General features: G+C 54.9%; 1 protein-coding gene across 1 annotated transcript in view; it reads right to left on the bottom strand.

Annotated features, from left to right (window-relative positions):
* Positions 1-445: 445 nt before the first annotated feature.
* The window catches only part of VAPB (VAMP associated protein B and C), a 47,276-nt gene continuing 33,140 nt past the window's right edge, over positions 446-14,581 (bottom strand). The window contains exons 3-6 of the mRNA XM_029917522.1: positions 11,316-11,419; positions 8,192-8,272; positions 6,149-6,325; positions 446-1,877 (exon numbers count right to left, since the gene is read on the bottom strand). Coding sequence (XP_029773382.1) covers positions 1,719-1,877; positions 6,149-6,325; positions 8,192-8,272; positions 11,316-11,419 — 521 coding nt within the window. The 3' untranslated portion in view covers positions 446-1,718. The remainder of the gene's footprint in view (positions 1,878-6,148; positions 6,326-8,191; positions 8,273-11,315; positions 11,420-14,581) is intronic.

Here is a 14,581-nt window from a genome sequence, read left to right as displayed (position 1 = left end):
AGCCAGGGTCAAGGCCCCTCCGCCTCGGCCAGGCTCCGGAGCAACACGACCCAGGCGAACGACTTCGAACCAAGCTCTTCCCTGCAGTGAATCTGTCTGTCCGCGCGCCCGCTCCCTGGAGCCAGGCCCGGCGTGCCGTCCGCCGCTCTCTCCTGCCTGGAGGGCACCTGCTCCTAGCCCCAAAGGGGAGTTCTCTTCCTGCCGAGGGGCAGGGCAGTGCAAGGGCAGGGGGCCGGCTGCTGAAGACCCACAACCGCTTCGCTTCCAGGCTCTCAGCTGACGCCACCGCCACACACACACGTATACGCTGTGTCTACTTAACTCATCAGACGCCTACTTCTCACCCGCAGGGCTCGTGTCGAAGCTAACCTTCAATAACCGGGTAATGATGAGGATCACAAAATAATAATTCCCCCCGGTAGCAAACGTGACAAAATGACAAAAGAACTCTTAATTCTGGGGCTTTATTTTAATTTTTTTTCTTTTTAAGATGCTACATAGTTGAACAGAACTGGATTGGTCTTTTAATGGCATAAAATTAATTTACAGTCAAACTCTCAATCACTACTTGATGATGATCCGAAGAGCCCATCGCCCCTCTGCCCGCCCCCACCCCGCCGCCCCACCCCGGGCCAGGGCCAGGCGGGAGAGGCGGGGACCAGACCTGGGGCGTACTTCCTGCAGGACAGTGGTGGCTGAGGGGCAGCGAAGGAACAGGAAGCAGACCAGCGACTCTTCTCCGTCGGGGAGGGGGCCGAGCGGACCGCGGACACTGAGCGCTGCCCTCTCCATGACGACGGCTCTCGTGTATGTGCACAGAGGACCCCCCGCAGCCAGCCCGCCACGGACCCCCCTCCCGTATCGGTGCGGGGGCCCAGGGCCCTTGAGCAGCGCTGCCAGCTGTGCCCACTGGCACCAGGGAGCACAGGGGATTCTGGGCCACAGCATTAATTATAATCTCGTGGCAACAAGGAAACATGAGATGAAATACATTAAATAAGTTAAATATGCCTTAAACATCTCTGAATAACAATCCACTCTCACTACATGAACCGACAGTGGTCTGGCTTGGTCCCTTTAAGAGAACAAAGCATTGACTTTAATTTCCAAAGTGTTGGGTCAGTCGGTCACCAGGGGCCTCCCGCTCCCGACAGGCAGATCTGACGCCACCACAGCACAATTCTTTCGGCTTCTGACCCTGTTCATCAGTCCCAAGGACCTGATGGCCAGGGCAGGCAGCCGGGGCGGGGGTCGGCGGGTGGGCGGGTGGGGTGCTGCTCTGAAGAGGGGGGACGGCCCTCCCCTCCCACCCCCGGGGCTCCAGCTCCCCCAGGGCCACACCGACCGGCAGGAAGAGCGTCTTGTTCTAAGAGAGGTAATCAATTCGGCCACATGTACCAAGGCTACAGATGCTTCAAATGACACTGACAACATGCCATTATGGTTTAATCACGGTTTCCCTTGTCATTAATAAAGATCATTATTTTTCCCCGATCATTTACTATACATTTTTAACTTTCTAGAAGATTGTTACGTTATAATTTGTGTGTGCATGTGTGTGTGTGCACGCGTGTGCACGTGCGGGGAGGGGTAATTTAAAGGCAAGACCTGTGAGATGTCATCATACATTAACTTCTTTTGACACATGGTTATGATAAATTCAAACCCCACGGGACGGCGGGCCCATCGATGCAGCGTGCCACCTCCGCCGGCCGCGTCTACAAGGCGATCTTCCCGATGATCACGCCCACGATGAAGAACAAAACCACGAGTGCCAGGAGCCGCGCGCTGAGGCCCTCCTCCCTGCCGGGCGCGGCTGGCCCGGGGGCGGGGCCGAGGCTCGGCGCCGCCTTCCGCATCCGAAGTCCGTCCTCCTCCTGCGGGAGCAAACACACATGTCAGACACCCAAGGCGCAGGCGCAGAAGTCAACTCGGGGCACGTGCTGTGGCCCGGCCCCCTCGTCTGTCGAAGGGAGCCGCTGAATCCCGCAGCCGAGGCGCCACGGGCTTGCGGCCGCTGAGAAGTCGCCGCCGCCGCCGCCGGCCCCTCCTCTCTTCCCACCGCCACACGAGGCTGCAGGCGCCTCTCTACACCTGGTGCCAAAGCAGGACCTCGGTTCCCCATGACGTACAGGAAAAAACGCTTCTGAGAGGTTCTGAGAGGGCCTGCCAGGCGCTCTGCACCCTGGGGCCCCTCTTCTACATCTGACGACGACCCTCTTCCTTCCTCTCAAGTCATCAATTTTTGAACGACAGGCCTTTCCCCAAACACAAATCTAAAAGGCACAAGAATCTACGCAGGTGGGGGGCCCAGGTCTCAGTTGCAGAGTTCTGTAGTTGATGAGTTACACGGGGAAACACTGGAGTCTGGAATCATACTAAAACGTGACACAGGCTGATAAATGCATCTCTAATATTCTTTCTTTTTTTTTTTTAATATTTATTTATTTTGAGAAAGAGAGACAGAGCATGAACAGAAGAGGGGCAGAGAGAGAAAGGGACACAGAATCGGAAGCAGGCTCCAGGCTCTGAGCGAGCTGTCCGCACAGAGCCTGATGTGGGGCTCGAACCCACGAACGGTGAGATCATGACCTGAGCCGTAGTTGGATGCTCAACTGATGGAGCCCCCCAGGCGCCCCCTGCATCTCAAATATTTTCTACTTACAGCATGGAACTCCTGCCTGCCAAAAAAGCAACATCCTTTTCCATATATATATATATCCCGCCCCCCAACTACGCAGATATGCACGGAACAGAAACTGTCTCTTCCTTCCCTGCTCCCCAGGCCCGGTGCACACTCCTCACCAGGGCCTGCGTCTCTGCACGTGGGCCCCGGCGCATCTGGTGAACTTCCCCATCTGCTCGTCCCCAGGCTCGGCGGACCTGGAGACGACAAGCAGCCGGCCGAGCTGGGGCCACCTCTGTGGGACCGCGCATCACTCGGGTCTTCGGGGCCCGGTCTGGGTCTCCCCAGCTGCCGGTCGGGGGGGAGCTCCCCCACAGCAGGGGCAGCCCCTGTCGGCACCCACACCGCCGGGCGCAGGCTAGGCCCTTGGGAGACGTGTGGGCCAAATGAAAGAATGAAACAACACAAAACAAGAAATCAGTGCTTGGGAGGGACACAACCTCCTAATGTCAAGACTGGTCTGATAATACTGTTGAGATACTCTCTTCGCGGGGCACGGCCAACCGCTGCAGTGATGGATGACCGCGCTATTTGAGCAACTTCAAAACAAATGGGCACAGCAAAGTGCAGCATTTATTTTACTGGGTTTATATAGAAGCTACTTCTACCTATTTATCACTTTAAACGGCACAAGACTGTTTCTGAAGAGAAATACACTCAAGGAGAAGCTTTAGGCAGTACTTAGATTTTTAGCCAAAAAGTAAAGTGTCAGCTTCCTAATTTACTCCGCACTAAAAGTTACCGAATGAGGCAAATCACGATTACTGCAAGATGGGAGATGGCGCCGTTTTCCAGACTGTCAGCTCTCCTGGCCCCCCACGCTGTCAGCTCTCGTGTCTCTGCGACGCTGCCACAACAAAAGAAGGAAGAGTCAACCGAACTACATTTCCGCTGTGTGCCTGGTGCTGCGGTAGCTAGAGGCCGAGTCCAGGACCTGGCGGGGCGGCCCAGCGGAGAGAGGACAGACCCGCCTCACACTTAGGCGGAGCAGCAGTTCCTGTTATCAAGCGTGCAGAGCCCTCTTCCAGACCCGGTCTCAAACCGGATGGGGCCTCGGACGCGCTCTGCGAGCGGAGGCCCAGGAGATGCCAGCTCGTCAGGCGTGAGCGTCATCTCCACACACGTGAGGAACACTCCACCACGTTCCTCGTTCCACAAACGCACGTCCTGCCGCCCGCGCCCGCCAGCGCCCAGCCTGGGCCGCAGCCACGAACTCGAGACGCGGGGGTCCGGGCCCGAGCGTCCGCCTGTCCGCGTGACGACGTCCTGTCTCCGAGCCCCTCACCGCGTTCGTAGCTCGCTGAGACCCTACTGCCCAGACCCACCGAGGATCTCCGGGATTCAGAATGACACCTGTGTTACAAGAGTACGTCTACCCTCCTAAAAAAAAGACTCATCCAGCGGGGACAGAGTAGGGTTTGAAAATGTGAGGTCAAGACACCCACTGCGGTCTGGCTTTTAATTTCAGAATTTTCTTCCATTTACACCAGCGGGAGGGCGAGAGGGGCTCTGCTTCTCCGCAGGACACGCGCCCGTGCTGAGGTGGGGACCGGGGAGCATGCAGCCCGGCTTCGGGGCGCACTGGCAGGGTGACCTCAGGCGCCACCGGACCACTCTGTTCCTCCGTTTCCTCGTCTGTAAGGTGACCGTGATGATAATCCCTACCTCACAGAAGGGTCTGGAAGATCAAATAGCATCTAACACATAGAGTGCACGGGAACGAGCTGCTGCTCAAAGGGCCCCGGGTAATTAGGGGGCAGGGAGCTGTTCAGAGCGCTTTTGAGAACCTGACGAAAGCCAGAGAAATTTCTCCCTGAGGAAAGAACATGCAAATACAAAACAATGCTACAAACTCAGGGATTCATCGACTTCGCCACCCAAGAGCACAGGGGGAAAGCCCCTGTTTTCTGCAGACTGTCAGAGAGCCAAATGACAGCAGAGTGCCTGGCCGGCTGAGTCGTTGGAGCGTGCGACTCTCGATCTTGGGGTTGTTGAATTCGAGCCCCTCACTGGGTGTAGAGATTACTTAAAAAACATATAAAATCTTGGCACAAAAAGACATTCAGATCAATGGAACAGAATAGAGAATCCAGCAATGGACCCACAAATGTATAGCCAACTAATCTTGGACAAAGCAGAAGAGAGTATCCACTGGAAAAAAGACAGTCTCTTCAGCAAGTGGTGCTGGGAAAAACTGGACAGTGATATGCAGAAAAATGAACCTGAACCACTTTATTACACCACACACAAAAATAAACTCAAAAGGGTGAAAGACCTAAACGTAAGGCAGGAAGCTATCAAAATCCTCGAGGAGAAAGCAGGCAAGAACCTCTTTGACGTTGGTCGCAGCAACTTCTTACTCAACACCTCTCTGGAGGCAAGGGAAACAAAAGCAAAACCGAACTACTGGGACCTCATCAAAATAAAAAGCTTCTGCACAGCGAAGGAAACAATCAGCAAAACTAAAAGGCAACTGACCGAATAGAAGAAGATATTTGCAAACAATATAGCAGATAAAGGGTTAGTATCTAAAATCTATAAAGAACTTATCAAACTCAACACCCAAAAAACAAATATTCCTGTGAAGAAACGGGCGAAAGACATGAACAGACACTTCTCCAAAGAGGACATCCAGATGCCAACAGACACATGAAATAACGCTCAACGTCACTCATCATGAGGGAAACACAAATCAAAACCACACCGAGACACCACCTCACACCCGTCAGAACGGCCAACATCAACAACTCAGGCAACAACAGGTGTTGGCGAGGATGCAGAGAAAGGGGACCCTCCTGCATGCTGGTGGGAATGCGAACTGGTGCAGCCGCTCTGGAAAACAGTGTGGCGGCTCCTCAAAGCATTAAAAATAGAACTGCCCTGTGACCCAGCGACTGCACTAGTAGGCACTCATCCCAGGGACACAGGCGTGCTGTTTCGAAGGGGCACACGCACCCCAAGGTTACAGCAGTGCTATCGACAACAGCCAAAGTGTGGAAAGAGCCCAGATGTCCATCGACGGACGAACGGATAAAGAAGATGCGGTGTATATATACAATGGAGTATCACTCTGCAATCAAAGAGAATGAAATCTTGCCATCTGCAACCACATGGATGGAACTGGAGGGTATCTGCTAAGTGAAATTCGCCAGTCAGAGAAAGACAAATATCATATGACATCACTCATATAGGACTTTAAGTACAAAACAGATGAACATAAGGGAAGGGAAGCAAAAATAATACAAAAACAGGAAGGGGGCCCACGTGTAAGAGACTCTGAAATGTGAAGAACAGAGGGTTCCTGGGGGGGGGGGGGCGGGCTACATGGGTGAAGGGCATGAAGGAATCTACTCCTGAAATCACTGTTGCACGATATGCTAACTTGGATGTAAATGAAGAAAACAACAGCAACAAATTAAAAAAAAAATACACATCTTAGAAAAAAGAAAAAAAAGCCATTACCTTGAACTGCTTGTTCTCCTCCCGTAGCCTCTGAACTTCACCTTGCAGCCTCTTACATTCTTCCATGACCTTCTTAACTTCAGTGTCATCCAAGGAGGAGCTCAGAGCTTTAGACGCCGTTGGTGTTTCTGTCTTTGATGTGGTTGTGGGTAAAATTTTATTTATCTCTATGTCATGCTGTTCAGAAATAAATGAAAGCCCAAGTGTCACCAACTATGTAATAAAGGACTTCTTTATGCAAAGTAAAGTAGTTCTCAGCAAACACCACACGTGGTAGCGTTTCATCCACACTGTAAAATGTCACATTTATTTTAAAAATGGATCACTTTATCTAGTATCTTAATAATCTAAAGCAACTAGGCCCCAGAAATTATGGATGGGGGCAAATAATGAGGTTCGGCTGAGGCCAATACTTCAAAGAAAGAGAAGCAGCACCATGCACTCTGCACTAGCAAATTCCTGCCGTGCAAAAATTAGCACATCGCAATCGTGCAAGCTCAGGAGTTATTAGCCACAAATTACTGTCACCAGGAAGCCCTGAACATCCCCAGGATGGGCTGGGGCGGGGGAGGGAGGCCCGGGGGAAGGTGACACAGAGGGTGATTTATGCCACGAACTCAGACCCTTGAAGCTGGGCTGAAGGTGAGACAGGTTCCGTGTCTGCGGTATTTCAATCCTGGGAAGCTCTGCACTCCCACGTCCTGGCCAACATGGCCACGGCGGCCTCGGGAGCGAGCCCGGGGCAGGGGCGGGACCAGGGAGGGGACATGGAGGTGTTCAGGCGCGCTGGGGAAAACGGAGCAGGCGGGGACCCCTGCCCTGGGGGCTCCGTGCAGCACTCGGAACACGACCCACTGTCCCCATCGGGCTCTCATCTTCCAGAGGAAAGCAGGGGGTTCCTGCCAGGGCGCCCCCCAGCCCCCGCGGCAAGCTGGCTCTGCAGAGCGACACCATGGCTCCCCGGACCAACCTCACGGGGATGCGCAGCGGGAAGAGAAAAAAGCAACACAACAGCCCGCTACCCATCCGAGACACGGGATGGTGACAGCGGTCGGTCACTGAGCAGGAAGAAAATACACAGCGGTGGTGACACACAGCAGCAGCATTCCTGGGCACCAGTGTGGACGATGTTAACAGAATGTGAGCATCTTGACTTCCCAACTCCCACTATTAACAGCCAGGGTAGCGGAATATTCTGCACGGGTTTTAAATAGTGCTTTTAAATACAATTTAAGCTTTTCTGACTGGGCTGAAGAAAGGTCCAAATTAGCATTTCAGATAGTCTTCTCTCTCCAACAGGTCACAGGCAAGGACCTTGACAGGCTTCTCCCCTGGTTTCCCAGAGAAAAGTGAGCCAACAGCTTGGGGGAAGCCGGTCCTTTCCGTCACTCCCTCGGGCAACACAGCAGTGACTCCCAGGGGGAGGCGATGGTCCCGCCACCACCCATGCGAGATGGGCGATGTCTGGCGACATCTGTGGTTGTCACACGAGAGGGGCGACTACTCCCATCTAGGGAGGAGCGGCCAGGAGTGCGGCTAAACAGCTTATCAGGCCCGGGCCAGCCCCGAGCCCCGGTGTGCACAGCGCTGGCGTTGAGACACCCTAACTAACGTTAGCACAAGCAAGTTTCGGCCAAAGAGGCAGGAGGGGGCAGGCGAGAGCGCGGGCAGGGAGAGCTCACCTCCTGTCCAGCAAGCACCATGGTCAACGGCAAATTATTCCCCGTTTTAAACTTACCCACCGTTTTACAGCAACATCTAACTCTGCCAAGTCAAAGAAGCTCTTTAGGATTTATGACATTTCAACAGCCAACAGGTTGCACTTTTCAAGAAAAAAAATGGTTTTAATTAGGTGCCTTTCTGCAGGCCTCACAAAGGCCGATTCCGTGGGGCCCGCAACTTGTTGGCTTCAGCTTATTTTTTCATCACACATCAGAGGAAGGAAAATAATTTGCCAACTTAAGTCTTAGTTTTGTAGGAGATGGTATGCAGATAAGTAGCAGCTTGCAACATTCAATTATTGTTAACTATGAGCATACTTACTGGTTTCTCATTCTCTGCTGGCAATTCAAACACACATCTAAGTTTTGAATCCATAAGGTCTTCTGGTTTTGCCTCCTTCCACTAAAACAATTTAAATTTAATAATCAGGATATTATAAAGCTGCCGGAGGAATAATTTTCTTTGTATAACTGACAATTTCAGAAGAATACTCTTAATGAGAAAGCCCTGATGTATATCAAATAGAGAAGGTACGTCTGCAGAGATTTTAAGTATTTTTAACGACAAGACCAAACCCACCAGCTTCCCTGCACACTTATTCCACTTCCCAAGCCCAGTGGTGCCGCCTGACCCCCCACGCCACCCAGTGCCCCCGCCACTCTCGGGGAGGCACATGGACCGGGGACGCCTGGCCATCACCGAAGGAAGAGGAAATTCCCACGTCACATCTGCAGGGCCAGGGAAGCTCTGGCTCTCCCCAGGAACACAGAAGTTGCTTTGCAGGACACGCCCTTCTGAGAGAGAGGAAGCGCACAGCGCCTGCGCACTGCCAACTACCAACCGGGCACAACTAGCAGCTGCTGGGGGAGCCCCTTCCTGGCTCAGTCGTGCTCCTGGCTCGACCCTCCTCCCTCCGCGTGGAGGCGGGAACCCCAGGACGTGCTGAGAGGTGCAGGCCAGCAGAGCGAGAGCCCGCGCGCCCCCGCCCAGGACCATGCAGGGGGCGCCCGGAGCGGGCACGCCTGGAGCACGGGCACCCCCGAACACGCCGCGGCAGGTCCGCTCGGTGGAGCGCGGCCGACTCACGTGACACCGATGGGCATTTGATCACCCCGGGCTGTAAGTGAAGGAGCTGCCAACAGGATCTCAAGCTCGCTCCTCTGAGCACACACACCAGCGCACGCGTGGCGAGAGCACAGGCAAGACCACCGGGCGAGGCCGCGGGCCAGCGGGACCCTCCCAGGGGCTCCGGTGCCAGCTCCTCAGGGGAACCACAGAGCCCCTGCGGCGCTGGCGGCCACGTCACCTCCTTAACCAAGTGACCCGACTCGCACCGCCACCGGAGGGACAAGCCGGGACCCAGGCCTGCTGGTGTGGACATACAGGGCGTTTCTTCCGGAACACTCTTGCCAAAACACATTAGCGTGACTCTAATCGCGAGGAAATAACCGGACAGACCGAGGACGAGAGACGCACGACAAGCTAACGGGCCTGGACTCTGAAGAACTCACAGCCGCGGAAACAAGAAAGGCTGCGAGCGCTCTCCCAGGACGAGAACAACTCAAGGCCAGTGTGGGGGCCCGGGAAGCTGCTGCCCAGGGGTCCTCCTGCCGGACTCAGCGACTGAGCTACGCCGGCCCTCCCGGCCACCAGGGCAGTGCCGTGGCTGCGCGGGACACGGTCCCTACTCGGCAGAGCCGTGGCGACCGCGCCTTCCAGCCAAGCGGTTCGGCAAAAATGAAAGTTTACAACAGAAACGAAGCAAAGGTGGCAAAGTGTTAGATGGTGAGTTAGGTAAAGGTTATAGGAGTAGTCGCTGTATAATTCTGTCTACTTTCTGTGTATCAAAATACAAAATAGTTTAAAGAAACAGCTAAGGCTCTCGATAACCGCGGTTAGGTCTAGCATAAACAAATTACGGGCTGCTTTCAGTTTTATTTTTGCTTATTCGTGTATTCTAAAATTTCCTACAGTGTACGTTTCCTAGAAACATTTTTAACTATTATAAAATTATCCTAAAAGGGGGTGAAATCTGGGCCTGGCCTACAACAGCCCTCAGACACGGCCACTCCGGACCCCGGGCCAGCGTCCGGCACACAGCACGCTGAGTCCCACGGCAGCCCTGTCAACTAGGTTTTCATGCCCATTTTACAGGTGACCAAACCCTAGGGAGAGTTCCTGAGAGCTGTCCGCGGCCACCACGTTAGTAGGAGCAGAACTCGGCTCCACGCCACAGACGCGCAGGCCCGCGCCCCGGTCTCTGAGCCATGCAGCGAAAGCCAAGCAGAACACCCTCTTGGACGTCCCCAAGTTTCCACCTGCCGTACACGCGCTTGCTCACACAAAGTAACCCGAGGTGGCGCCTCACGTTCTGGGAAACCCAAGACAAAGCAGTGAGCGCCTCTGTCACCATTCTTCTGAAAAGGGAACATCTCCTGTTACCACCGATCTCTCTCGAGCCTCAAAATCTCTGGCTTCCCCTTGACTTCCTGCCCCAAACGTGGACATCCACCAAGATGGCCAGCGATGCCTTCCAAGACCGGCAGAAAAGGCTGAGCGGAGACACTGGGACGTGACGGGAAGCCGTGCAAGAAAAGCCCTCAGCACGGAATTGTGGGAGAGAAGCTACGGGGCTCCCGGCCTGGGCCAGCGAGCTGGAGAGCGATGGAGACGCGGGGAGGACCTGCCCTTCCTCCCCGTCGGTGCCAACTGGCCGGTCCGGCCTGGCGGGGGCAGGGGCGGGAGGCTGTCCAGCTCCCGGGAGGCCCCACTGCGGCCCCAGAATGCCTGCTGATTAACTCGTAGTGTAGGAAACCTACTTTAAGGAGAATTCCCATTATAATCTTTTTTCCAGAAAAACCAATACTATAATATCACGTATTTATATTATAAAAACAACGTCATCTTATTTGTACCAAAATTAGAGGCAGAGTTAAACATGTATTGAAGCAGGGAAAATAAAATGAGGGAACCTAGGGAGGTGGGGAGGGGGGTTCCGCGCTCGCCAGAACCAAGCACAAACTAAACCCTGAGGCCCTGTAGGACATCTAGCACCCCACTCTCTCACGTCCCTCTGGGTCCCTGGGGGAGGGTGGGGCTGCCACGGTAAGGAGCATCCCGGATGGTAAGAAGACCCTTTCCTGGGGGGACGGGAGGGGAGACAGGTAAAGGGGAGGCAATCCGCATTCGAGAGACCACCCACCAGAGCAGGAACCGCTGAAGCAAACGGATATAAAAGTCAGAGGCGTGTTCTGGAAAGTTACATCAAAGGTTAAAATCGAAGTTAGAGAAAAACCAGGAAGGCAGTCAAAGGGCAAACCTCCTTGAAAACACACTCCCCCTTAAAAACAATTCTGACACATTTTGAAATGCATGCACCCAAAATTCTGTACCTGATCATCGTTTTAATGACTAAGAAGAAAAGTAAGAAGCATTCAGTACTTACGACTGCTTCCATATCAGAAGTGTCAGTCGGAGCAAACATAGACTGAACCATAAACTTGTGTTTACTTTTCTCATTGGGATCATAATCGAAAGGCTGTAACATCACTGAGAAAGAAAATATTTCATTAGGAGGGTCAGAGCGTGGTCATCGGCAGCCGTTTGTCACGTTAACGCTTTACTCGGGTCGTGGAGCGTTGGTTTCCCGGGCTCCTCCTCCCGCCCCGGGGCAGTTCGCAGGGCACCAGGACCCGCATCCTGCCAGCTTTTCAGGGTCTCATCCTGAGATCCGGGGAGGCTGGGGACCTGCCCGACGTCAAACAGCAGGTGGCGGCCGGGCCGGGCTCACGGTGCAGGTCTCCTGGTGGCCAGTCCGCTGGTCTTCCGCCACCGCGCGCCCGACGCCGGCCCTGCTGCCGCCCTTACCGCGCAGGCCAGCCGGGTGGGCACAGCATTTGCCAGTTTTGCTCAAAACAACACACCCAAATGATCTCTTCAGAAGTAAAACAATAACCCAAGGCCCTGGAGGGACGTTCTGTTCTAGCTTCGCTCTGTCCCGTGTCCCGGATGAGGCACTCATGCCAGTCCTTCACGTACCATTTTGCCGACAGGAGGTCAGGACGTGTGCGCAGCCTGCGCACTCAGAGCAGGGGAAAGGCCACCTAGAGGAACCTCACAGAACGGGTCCCTTGGGTAAGCCACACCCACTGCACTGAGGAGACACCTGTTCCCGCCGGCTTCCTTGGAACCCACCTCGTTAAATGGTGGCCGCTGTACTGTTTTTACGTTTCTTATTCAGAAAGAGAGACAGAGTGAGGGAGGGACAGAGAGAGGGACACACAGAATCCCAAACAGGCTCTGACGGCACAGAGCCCGACGCAGGGCTCGGTCCCACGAGCCACGAGATCAGGACTGCAGATGAAGTCAGATGCTTAGCTGACTGGGCCCCCGGCTCGAAGACCCCGCGGCAGCCGCGCCAAGGCCCCGACACACGGCTTTTTCCCACACAGGAAAGAGCGCCTGCAGCCCAGACCACGAGCAGAGCCAGCGCGGACTCGGCGTCCCCCCGGGCCCGACGCCGGGCCCCCGTGAGTAACCTCGGGAGGCAGGTGCTGCATGGAGGTGTTTTAAGGCCGTTTTCGGGTGGAAAAACAGAAAGATGAACGGACGTGCCCGAGGGCACAGCAGGAAGGAGCGGACACTCAGCGTGGGCGGTCCTCCTGGAGGGACCGGGTTCCCGCCCACTGGGTGCAAGCCATGTCCCTCTCGGCCAGCACCTCTGCGGGGGGTCGTCAGGGTCCTCCTGCCTCTGAGCCCCACGCCAAGGTGCCACAACCAACCGCCCCTGCCGCTGATAGGGACACGTGTCCTGAACCCTCGTTCACACATGAAGACTCTGAGGCGAAACAAAGGGAAGTGACCTTCTCCAGGTCATGATGTCAGGAAGCAGTGCAACTTCAACACGGAGCCAAGCGCAGGCCTGCAGCCCCCGTCGGCCACAGCGCACCCCGGGGGCGCCATCACTATGGGGAGGAGAAACGCAAACGCTCTGCCATCCCTGGGGGAGGCAGAGCTCCCTCCCTCTCGGGGACAGGCCATCTAACGTGACTTCAGATTCCACACTGTACGAAACTTTAAGAGAAGTGCCACTCGCCAAGTTTTGGTGTAATATTAAAGGACAACGTCCAGAATTATCTGGAAAAGCCACTGAAAATACTCGTCCCTTCTGAACCGCAGGTGTGCGACAAAGCGGTTTCCCTCACTCACCAGAACAACACGCTGTGACAGACTGAATGCAAAAGCAGACATGACGTCCAGCCCGTGCTCGACTGAGCCACACACGAAGGGGACATGTCAAATAACGCCGGGCTTCTCACTAAATGCTTGAGGTTGTTTTTCACTAAAAATGTCACCATTGGCATGTAAGTGGCTTACTAATGTTCTTAAGTGGACCGGTACTCTTTAAAATTCTCACTTTAATGTGTAATATGATGAATACTGATACAACCCACAAATGAAAAAGCTCTTTGGGTCTTCAGTTTCTAGGGCTACGGAAGAGTCTTGAGACCAAAGGCTGAGCGCCGTTACCCCAGACACGCTGCCGCGCCCGCCCGCCCAGCAGGAAACGATCCCCGAATCACTCCAGCGAGCTCGGCGCCACGCCTCTCGGGAGAAAGGGCCGCTTCCAAGAGAAAAGCATCGGGGCGCCTGGCTGGCCCAGAGGGTGGAGCGTGCGAGTCCTGACGCCCAGGTTGTGCACTCCAGCCCCAGGCGGGGTGTGGCGACTATTAAAACCTACAGAAACAAAAGAGAAGGCGACTCACACACGCCGAGCGTGAGCCCCAGCACGCACCCCGCGCACCCGTTGCGGGAAGGGGCTCCACGAGCCAGACCTCCTGCGGGGCCGGCCCCATCCCTGCCGCCGCGGGCGCCCCCAGCACAGCTTCAGGCCTGGAGAGCACTCCCCCTCCCACGCCGCCACCGTGTCGTCTGAGAGAACCGCTAAGAAGGTATCACTTCCATTAAGACCTTGGGACTCCACACGAACGTAAAATCACAAAGAAGTGGGCACGGCACTCGTCAAATGCCCTGAAAGAGCCCCGGAGGCAGCCGCAGGGAGCCAGCCGGGTCAGCCTTTCGGGAGGCAGGGGCTTGGGGCCTAGAAACAAGCACGCCCAAGGCACCGGGGAGGGCGGGAAGCCTCGGGAGGCCCGGGCCACCCAGCAGCTCTCCGTTCCCTGTGGGGTCGAGACCAGCAGCCGGGGAGCGTGAGCACAGAAGCGTCCGCCAGACCCCGGGACCCTCCCAAAGCCTCGCCGTGCCCGGAACCCACGCCCCGCTCACTACTGCCCCCGCTCAGGTGAGAAGGTGTGTTTTCTCGGCCACCGTCATCTCCTGTCCAGCCCGGTCTGCTACACCCTATTAGCTGGAACCTTATGAGAACATGACAGAATCAACGTTGTTAATCGTTTGTTCTTTCAGCTCCATACATGCAAATTGTGACAGAAATTATGTACTTTTTTCCGTGACAGGCCATAAAAGAGCTTCCCATTAACTTAATTTATTTCACTTGAATATCGGAGACGCTGATGATAAAACCCTCTTAAACGGACCATCCATCCTACTGTTACACTGTATCTGCTGACGCTACATTACAAAGAAGCCGTCACCAGGAGACCGCTCACCCCTCACCAACATTAACTCTTCAGGAGACCATGTCTGCCGTGTCAGATCGCCAAAGTGGGGTTGTCCGGAAAGGGCCTTCGGGGG

The sequence above is a fragment of the Suricata suricatta genome, chromosome 12, assembly GCF_006229205.1.
Source record: "Suricata suricatta isolate VVHF042 chromosome 12, meerkat_22Aug2017_6uvM2_HiC, whole genome shotgun sequence".
In the NCBI taxonomy this organism is placed as follows: domain Eukaryota; kingdom Metazoa; phylum Chordata; class Mammalia; order Carnivora; family Herpestidae; genus Suricata; species Suricata suricatta.
Note: the sequence above shows the minus strand (reverse complement) of the source record. Positions and strands in the feature narration are given on the sequence as shown.